Here is a 10,157-nt window from a genome sequence, read left to right as displayed (position 1 = left end):
TCTTAAATAACCTTTCACGCGGCCAATAATCAATTATGAGAGTTATATTTTAATTAGTTGTGAATTTGTGATGGTTGCAGTGCAAACCCATTAAAAAAGAGAAATAGAAAAATTTGTACTATTTGCAATAATTTCATAATAATTGATTGGGTAATTTTTAAATTTTGTTAAGTAATCAAAATTGTTGACATAACATTGTTAGAGAAAAATTCAATGTGAAAGAAGTTAGTATCAACTTTTATATAGTAAAAATAGATGGATAAAAGATGGTATCACAGATGTAGCTACAACATTCTAAGATTTTTTTTTTTAAGTTTGACATATTATAGTATAAGATTGCAGCTAAAATCAGGGAAGGCTATCCAACGGTCTTACGGCTGCAACCAAACGTAGCTCCTTTCTTGAGTACTTTTCATATGTAACCTTTAGCTTTCCAATGCTAGCAGCTTTATGGAGTTTCAATATCATTTCGGCACAACCCCTACAAAAAATTACAGTCAACATGAATAAGAATTAACACAAATTTTGAATTTGGATATTGATTTTTTTAAGAGTAGATAGAAGTGCCTCATTTGTGAAATATCATAGTGTGCATGCTTCTGCAGCAATGGCGTCCATGGCGGCTCAATTTGCAGAGTGCAACGTGCAACATAGAGAGCTGATGCACATAATAATGAGGGCTTGAATGCTATAGCTTCATATTCAACCAAGCATAGGTCAATGAGAAAGAATGCCATGTGTTCAAGCTGGACAGAGAAAATTAGAAACCATCAATCTTAGAAAACTACTATACAGTATAAGACACTTCCTAAAACGATCAATTTATCATCCAAATTAACTAATCATCCTTCAACCTAGCAACATTAATATTGGTTCAATACACCATATTCGAACAATTAACCCTCGGAGAAATATATACCTTACTATCTGATTGTGCAGCCTTTAGAAACCTCACCAAGAAAACATAAGGAGTAGGAACATTCAAACGAAACTTCAATTTTCTAAGAATAAGCTTCTCCTGAGTAGCAAAACCATTCCACACGTTAGAACACAAACCATGAGATAATGGGTGTTAAGCCGTTTACAGGTCCAAAATAAAATAAAAAACCGGATAGCAATGCAATTGCATACCATTCCAAGCATTTGATCTCTTGTATATGACTCAGCAGAGATGCTTATTAAATCTTTGACCTACGGGGAAAACATTTAGAGTCAATGATAAATCATGTTCCTTTTTCTTCAAGAAAAGATGTTTGACAAAAAGGATAATTCATACTCTAGGATGCCAAAAGTCCTCGTATTTTGAAGCCAGCAAAAGTGCTGTAAGACCAACTAATTGCATATCTGTCTTTTCTATTTTCACCATGGAAAGATATTGATCTAATAATGTAACTGTGAGATATAGTGTTTCTGGCATCAAATCAAACTTCATGTGTACCTGTAATAGGCAAGAATGATATCCAAAGAAAAAATGATCATAAAACATAGTTAAGCACGTAAAAAGAAAGTGACACACACGTGAAAAGTCATCCCATAGATGGCAGAACTAAATACATACTTCAATCAACCAGTTGATCAAAATGCCCCGCATATAAGGTGTAATTTCTGTCTGAATGCACATGTAATTTGCCAAAGATGGATTTTGCGCCTGCATTTAATTAAAAGCACATTTGAAATAACCAAAAAATGTTGATTGAAATTCCAGAATAAGAGGGAAACAAATAATATCAATTTGCATAGGCTCTGACGTTAGTGCCATCTGATTTATGCCAATCAAGAAGAATACAAAATGAGTCAAACAATGTGGTAGAAATAGACAAGTTTGCATCATGTCTTAAACATATAAAACTATTGAAAAAGTGTAACATCAAATAACATTTGTGGCTCATTCCTTTCTCCTCAGAATGTTGCATCTGCAGTGTAGCACTTATAGAAAGTTTGCACGCATTTAAGCATATCAACTTTGACTGTATTGGTGTGTAGTAATTGCTATGACAGTTCCTACAAGATTGGGATGACTTCCACCCAACTTCAACAGTTCAAAACAAGCTGGGTGACAACCACTAAAACATGCAATAATTCTGAAGAAATGTCACTACTGAATTATATTATATTTAAAAGCTAAACAAACTTGTCGCTGAAAATGGGGAGTGAAACAAATGTCTGTTAGAACAAGTTAAAACATTTTAGGAGATCATATTGTTAAATTCTGGGACCAAATTATATGTATGTTCTTCCTAGTTTGGCTTTGAATTTTGTTACACCCCTAACATTCCCCACGGATGAAATAGTAGTTTTTCTATAATTATATTTGATGCAAGAAACATTTAAGTTTATAGAAATGTCCAAAGCAGCTTATTAATTAAGATCAAAATTTTTTACTCAATTATTTACTTATTCTGCAGTCAGTAAAGCAACTAAAACTCTAAAAGCCTAGAGTTGTTGGAACACAACAAGACCAAGCATCATCAAAGAGAAAGAGGCACACTGATATGCATCAGAATGTTATGAATATTACCTCACTAACCCAATAGTACTGATATATGTCATCAACATATTCAGGTACTTCTAAATGATTGCAATCATTGTCTATATTTGGTAGGTTATCTTGCTGGCTAACTTCACACGTTTGCTTGAGAAGCTGCAAAATAAGGCTACATGTCACATAAATTTGAATAAAAAATGAAAAGGAAAAAATGGTTTGGCACACACTGTGAACAACCTTAGATCCTTCCATCAATGAACTAGTATAAGATTTCTTGCGTCTTGACTTTTTCATTAGAATGAGTTCTGGCAAATGTACTACCAAATTTTTCTCTCCATCAGATGGAACACATCCTTGATTTGCATCATTGGAAACTGATTCTAAACCATTCACTGGAAGAGGCAATGGAAGTGCTTCCTCATCCTGAGACAATATTGTAGCATTTGATTGTGATATGTTCTGATCTGATATGCATTTAGGTTTTAAAGTCATGTGATTGGTAGAAGCGATGACTTTAGTCTTAAGAGGCTGCAAACAAGAAGGTAAAAGTCAGTTTGATTATATGGCAAATCTTCTATAAATAGCTATATGCTGTAAATAATTTGCACAATCTTTAACATCGAGAGAATATTATTCAGCTTCTATCATTTCAAGAGTGAACCATTTTGACTTGTCTTTCTCCTTTTAAAGTATCAGAATGTGTAGAGGAATCACATATACACATAAAAGGTTTTCTGAATAGAGTTTCACCTCAGCACACTACATAATTCCCCTTCACTAGAATTATACAACAATGGCACATAAATTCCAAATTGAATATAAAATAGGTACAGAAATGTGCCTAGCCTCAAAGAATATTAACGTAATTCTAAACAATTTCTGCATTGTTCAATCAAATACAGCAACTATAGACATACCATGATGTACTTCCTTGAAGATCCATATAAAACTTTGGATTGACTCCTGCATTCAACATGAATTGCAAGAAAGTTACAACGAATGTCATCGTATAAGTTATCAGCTTGAAAAATCTAAGTCTAAAAGCAACACCCAGTAAAAGAAAATATGGTAACAGATAATACAACACCACGGCATCCAGGTAAATAGAGATTTTGGAACTCCCATGTTTTGAAAACACATGGGTTTTGCTTGCTCAAAGAAAGGATCTTTTGCTTGACATCCACACATCGAATATTAACTTGCAAGAGAGTACAAATAAAAAACACAAGTTTACTTAATAGAGAATACCAACAAAATGAAACAAAAAAAGATGTCAATCCATGTTGCTGGCATGATTGTGTAGGACTATAACAAGACCAAAATTGTGGAAGCAAATAACTGCGCAATGATAATTCACTATCTCTTATTCAGATGGAAAACATTAAATATATGAAAACTCTGCCCTTATTTTGAATTTAGGCCATAGAGGCATTCTCCACATATCAACTAGTGTTTGAAAAATGGTTAAGGATAAAATTCCTGCAAAACAAAGAATTAAATTCTACAAGTTTTCAACTTTCCCTTATAATTTTTAATTGCTAACATATAATATATTATTAGCAATATGAAAATTTGATAGCACCATGAATCACTTTATTCAGTAACTTTAGTCTTAATATTGATCCTTTCATGTATCCTCTCTTTAGCCACAGCAACCTAAGTATTTTCTGAGGTGATTACTACCAAATACCAATGTTTCTAGAATGATTACCACCATTATAGGTTGACTTGCTAGATTCATCCTATATTGCAACTTAAAGACAAACTAAAACAGCCAAAATGTTTATGTACAGTGTAAAACTATGACAAAATTTATTATTGCTTACGTTTGAGTAAAGCCATCACTCACTCGTATCTTCCGCACATTGTTTCTTGCATTAGTTAGCTGGGAACTAACTCTTCTACTTGCTGTTGCCTTAGCTGAAATGACAATAGGCTTAGTAGATATAGTATAACTCAATTCATTGAAATTTACAGATTGCTTATCCATGAGACAACTCACAGGGGAGAGAACTTCGTGCCTTTGCTGTTTCAGAACTTCCAGCACTTTCCTAAAATGAAGTAAAGTGGGGTAACATAAAAAAGAAAATAAAATAAAAAATATATTTAAAGAACAGAAAAAGAAAAAGAAATACATGAAGAGAAAATATTGTACTGCCTGGAAAGATAAACCATTGTATTACTCACATCTGCTCTGTATACCTTCCTTGGTGCTGGTAAGGACTTCCTTGGTATTGGTAAGGACTTCCTTGAATTACTTGAAAAGGACAAATAAATACTCTGGTTTCAGCCATATTTGTATTCATAAAAATTAGAATCGATCAACAAACAAATACTTCACAGACCTTGGATTTGAAGGTAATATAGGCTTCTTGGCAAACCTAAAAGAAAACGAATTGCCACATAATTTCTTTAGAGAAGGGCTTGGGACGATAAACATGAACCTCAATAAATCCACTATCATGTGTCATGTGACAAACCAGAGACAAAATGTGGAGTACCTGTCTTTTGTGACAACTGATGGGCCTCCATGTGAATTATACTTCTGATCCTTTGAAGCTGGTCTCACATCTATGCCTAGTTCTTAATTCAATGAAAGGGAGATAAAGACCTTAATAAGACATAGAGCATTCAAATAAAAGTATATCAAACAGAAAAGTATTCACCTTTCTTTGGAGCATCTGACTGGACATCATTGCTTCTATTTCTTTGCATTATTCCCTAATTTAAGCAAGAAAAGTGATCAGGAGTGAGAACTTTGTAATCGTTGACCAAATCAAATTTCATATGCTATCATTTCATATATGCTGCCTTTTTAACATGCTAGTCCCAGTGCCCGAAAACAGGATAAGTTTCACAATCAGTTCTTCTTAATGATAGAAAATATGGGAGAAAATTGGCACAGGTGTGAATGTGATGTTAGATGCCTGCTGATATATCCGATCATATAGCTTTGCTGCCACTATATCCTACTGGCTACCATTTCCAGAAGGTTGTGTTGTTATATGATAACGATCATGATAGAAATAAAGACCAAAATTTACCAAAATATGCTGTACATAGGATGCCAGTTCTGGTATCAGGTAAACAATATTACAGAACATGCAACTGTTGTAAAGGTACTATATAAATAAGGGAAACAACAACAAAAGCCTTTTAGTCCCTATGTGGATTCAGCTACATAGATCAAATGACTCAATTGTGCACAAACCATTTACATCTAAGTCCATAATGGTTCATCCATAGGTTTTTCTTCAGTCTGCTCTACCTCCATGAAACTTACCGTCTCACCCATCCCCGGGTGTTAGAGTTCATTACAGGACACATAGTTCACTGCCCACACAGCTATTCCACGTGGTACACATGAACAGTGTAATTTAGTTGACAATTAGGTGGTTAGATCAACATCAATCCAGTTTCAACTGTATCAATGTACGGTTCATTTTCTCTCTTTCTGAGCAGCATTTTCTAACTTTCTTTCTTTTACTCAATTTGCTGACCTCTCAGACTATAGCATCAAGATGAACTGTTATGTAGCATTTCACCCTAAACTTGTATGCCTTATTAAGTGATTCCTAGAGTTTAGAGCTGCAGTTTTATTCATTGTATCATTAGGGGTTATCATAAACATTAAATAGGTCTAGTGGAAGAGGAAAAGTTCTAGTACACTCATGGAGAAAGAGCTTTTTTCTTCGTTTACATGTATTTCAACTATACAATAACTAAAAGTATGAGAGGGATACAATAGTAAAAATTTGGGGTAGCTAAAAAAGCCAGGTGGAGGAAGAAAGTTGGGATTATGTAGAGAATGTTACAAATGACTCGGTAGATAGAAGAGAAGACTACCAAAGAATTAAGAAAACGCAAAGCAACAAGGAAACAGGAAAACAGAAAAGAGACATAACAGATAGTAACCAATAACTATTTTCCATACCGTGAAGGATTTCCTCAAGGTGATACCACCCCCTTTTTTAATGTTTGAACCTGCTAAACCCCTAAGAAAGCACATAAGACACAAAAGTCAAATAATATTCAGCAGTAAAGAAAACAATGTTTGGACGGAATAAAGTGACATAGAAATAATATACTATCTTATCTTATTCAAGCAAAAGTAAAGATGTTATGTTAACCTGTTTGAAATTATGTTGCAAAAATAATATAACAATTTCTTCTTATATACCATAGGCCTGCCTATATTTCAAACAAAATATTAAAAACAGGGATAAAGTTAAGCTCGCCACTGGACCTATCATAAATTCAAAACATCTCTAGACAAAATAGTTGATATAGCAGTATCTCTGTCATCCAACATACGAAGCAAGTTACACTCACTTGCAAACATTCCATCTCTTAACAGAATAATGAAGATACTCACTTCATTTTGGAGCTGTCACGTCCAATATTTGTTGCAGAGTTTCCTTGAACATTACTAACATCAGCCAATGCCTTTCTCACATTTTTATTTGCTACCAACATCCAACATAAGAGAAAATGATAAATGTGTTTCGCAAACATAAACATATTTTTTCAAAATGTAATAGGAAACTAGTCCAGTAAAAACTTACCAGAAGTAACATATTTGCTATTGCTTTTATCCATACTTTTGAAGCCTCCCTTCACCAGTGAAGTTACAAAATAATTATGTATACAGTGTGTAAGAAATCGCATAACAAAAAATTCAAAAGGCACAAATACAAAGACACTTTATTTAGCATTTGGAAAGTTAAGTTTAGAATTAAATTACCTTAGGATTACCAGCTACTGTAGCACTCGTTCTTCATAAATTGCAAAGTGGTGGGAGAAAAAACAAATAGAGTATTAGATTGCTCTTTATACTCAAGAAACTTAGATTACAATCTAAAGAAAACAAGCGACCATTCTGCCATAACATGTGTCACATTGGTTTCCAAAAGAAGGCAACAACATCAAACCTTGCCTTACAAAATCATAAAACAAGGTAGCACCATAGCAGCTTTGTACTCATATATGCCCTACAAGTGTTCCAATCCTAGGAAGAATCTAAACAAAGAAAAAGTTTAATTCTTAAAGCTCGACAAACTAACATCTCCTTATAATGTATCTAATATCTCAAAGAAGTAAACAACAAAACAAAACTGAAAACATTCACTGTTAGATATAACGAGAACAAAGAAGAACCAATTAACAATCAGTTCCAGAAGTAAGTATTATACAATTTTCGACAATCTCAGCTCAGCTCTACCAAAAATTCAAAGAGCAGAATTTATGCCTTCCAAAATCAGGAAATAGGACATACCTCGAAGTTGCACATGCTTCTCTCACAGATTTCCTAAAAAGAGATTCAAATTATTTTCTTACAAATAAATTGTAAGCATAAATACGCATAAATTATACAGTATCCATCACACACGCAAAAGACACTTACATGAGCACATTGCCAACTTTAATCCGTTCATTTTCCATAAGGACCTTGAAATTCCTCCCACCAACTGCTCCAAACATATAGTAGAACACCAAGAAGATTCAAGAAAAATTAAAAATAAAATAAAATAAAATTTGTAACATAAACAAATATAAAAGATACCACTTGGCCGAGGTTCGCGACTGTCAGGGATCCGGGATGAAACCTCCCTAGATTTTCCCTGAAACATGCAACAACGAAACAATAACCACGAAAATAAGATAAGATTTGAAAATAATAGAAAAAAATGCCAGAACGTTCGTCGAAAGAAACACGCGAGTTGGAAGTGAGGATTACGTTGAAAGAAAAATTGTAAAATTCAGGGTAGTAAAGAGATCGGAGTTGAGCATTACTTACCGTGAGAGAAGAAGCCATTGAGATTTCTGGCTTTCCTTTCTGCTTAAGGTGGATGCGATTTGAGTTATGGGAAAAATACCCGTTGAAAATTGAATGGGAAGAACACCGCGCATATGCTTATGATTTTAAAAAGGCGTGCTTTTACTTTAATGCCCCCCTGCCTTCAAAAATGATATATTATGTGTGTTATCTCCAAAAATGATATATTATGTGTGTTGTACCGAATTGTGAAAGTGCTGCAAGTTTGCAACTTTAATTTTTTAATTCGTTAAAATACAAAACGGCAAAATCGTTTTTTATTTTCCTAATTTAAGAAAAATAAAGAACAAAACAGTGATGCCCTTTTTTCTATTTTAATAATTGAAAAAAATATGACAAACAAAACAGAAATTCTGCTTAGCGATTTTCAAATTTTTAAAAAGAAAATATTTTTAATAAAAACATCAGTAACTTTTTTAATTAAAAAAATTTAGACAAAACATTTTAAAAAAAAATTCATGACAGAGTGAAACTCACTTGATGTCAAATAACCTGTATAACACACATGTTTGATCAAATATTTAAAAAAAAAAATTAGACAATATAATTTACCTTCTAAATATTTTGGGTGAATATAAATTGGATCGGATATGACCAAAATTTTTATTCTATCTGCACCAAAATTATTAGATTAAATTCAATATCTGCAAATTTTAAACTTAGATCTAATCCGTACATTTACGAATCGGATCAAACCGGATATCAAATATATTCACAAAACATTAAAATATTTTTAAAAGTTTATTTTTATTAAAAAATATCAATAAAATTCATTTTTTTCCACTTTTTTATACATATATGTTTACTCTTAAAATATTATCAAATATATTTTTTAAAATAATAAAAATAATATAATATAATATAATATATATGATAATTATTAGTTGAAATAAAACATAAAAAAATATTTACTTATTTATTTATTTATTTTTATATATTTGCAGATATACATATACCAACCTAAAATATGCAATTCGATTTTATTAGTGTACGAATCGAATTAATATCTACAATTTTTAAATTAAAATTAAATAAATATTACGAATATACGAATCAAATCCAATCAATTAATATCCCAAAATGTTTGTTTCCCTTCTTACACTTTTAAATTGTATAATAATTCGAATATCCTGTTTTCTTTCGTAAATTCCTTCGTTCTTGCTTTTTGTGGATATATATGCCTTGACCTTCCTATGGGGAAGTGAGAAATTAGATTCATGGTGGAAAAAGGCTTTAGGCTTAGGCCATAATATTGAAATATAAAATTGAGAGAACATATTAGGTGATCAACAATTTTATTTTCATTCCCTTTTTTTTTTAACATAAAGTAGTGGTCTTCAGTATTTTTAAATTAAAATAAAATATTAAAAATAAAAATAAAATTAAACATATAAATGTTACTTGAGGATAAAAATATATTTATAGTTTAATAATTATTTTAGTAAATAAAATATCATTATAATAATACCCTAAAAATATTCTATTTTATTGAAATTCAATTTAATACAATAACATTTTTATAAAAAGCGGATATAGTCATATAGTAGTATATATTCTTGTTAATAAATTATATAAAGATATTTATGAAGCTATAACTATATTATATAAAAGGTTTAATTACTCTATTAGTCCCTATAATTCTATCAAAACTTTAATTAAATTCTTATACTTTTTATCTTTTCGATTGAGTTCCTAGACTGCTTTAATTTTATAATTAAGTCCTTCTTAATATAAAAATTATTAGAGTTAACTGAATATTTTTTCGTAAATTGAAGGTATTTATAATTAAAAACTTAATTAAATCTTTGACTGCATATATTTTGATAAAAATATTAT

The 10,157-nt window shown here is 31.5% G+C and overlaps 1 protein-coding gene across 2 annotated transcripts; it reads right to left on the bottom strand.

The window, feature by feature from the left end:
* Positions 1-216: 216 nt before the first annotated feature.
* LOC112703283 (putative cyclin-B3-1) lies at positions 217-8,386 on the bottom strand. 2 transcript variants are annotated; one of them, XM_025754673.2, is made up of 23 exons: positions 8,283-8,386; positions 8,049-8,106; positions 7,890-7,953; positions 7,761-7,793; positions 7,230-7,260; positions 7,051-7,099; positions 6,861-6,951; positions 6,420-6,480; positions 5,152-5,206; positions 4,987-5,068; positions 4,831-4,866; positions 4,673-4,742; positions 4,488-4,536; positions 4,312-4,405; positions 3,403-3,448; positions 2,723-3,013; positions 2,519-2,641; positions 1,559-1,648; positions 1,277-1,438; positions 1,132-1,191; positions 920-1,018; positions 568-746; positions 217-481 (listed from the first exon to the last, which is right to left on the bottom strand). In XM_025754673.2, exons 1-23 carry the CDS (start codon positions 8,298-8,300, stop codon positions 349-351), a joined length of 1,974 nt encoding a protein of 657 aa, XP_025610458.1. In that variant the 5' UTR covers positions 8,301-8,386; the 3' UTR covers positions 217-348. The 2 variants fall into 2 exon arrangements, with proteins under 2 accessions (XP_025610458.1, XP_025610459.1); XM_025754674.3 differs by having other exon boundaries at positions 4,688-4,742.
* Between the last annotated feature and the right edge of the window lie 1,771 nt (positions 8,387-10,157).

Source organism: Arachis hypogaea, chromosome 7, assembly GCF_003086295.3.
Source record: "Arachis hypogaea cultivar Tifrunner chromosome 7, arahy.Tifrunner.gnm2.J5K5, whole genome shotgun sequence".
NCBI classification, from domain to species: Eukaryota; Viridiplantae; Streptophyta; class Magnoliopsida; order Fabales; family Fabaceae; genus Arachis; species Arachis hypogaea.
The sequence above is the reverse complement of the archived record's forward strand: the minus strand, read 5'-3'. Positions and strand labels throughout refer to the sequence as shown.

What these genes read in the sequence shown, in the direction of transcription:
- LOC112703283 (XM_025754673.2), bottom strand. An exon ending in GTCAGATGCTCCAAAGAAAG is followed by an intron (nt 5,069 to 5,151) that starts GTGAATACTTTT and finishes CATTGAATTAAG; the next exon opens with AACTAGGCATAGATGTGAGA. An exon ending in TCAGTTGTCACAAAAGACAG is followed by an intron (nt 4,867 to 4,986) that starts GTACTCCACATT and finishes GTTTTCTTTTAG; the next exon opens with GTTTGCCAAGAAGCCTATAT.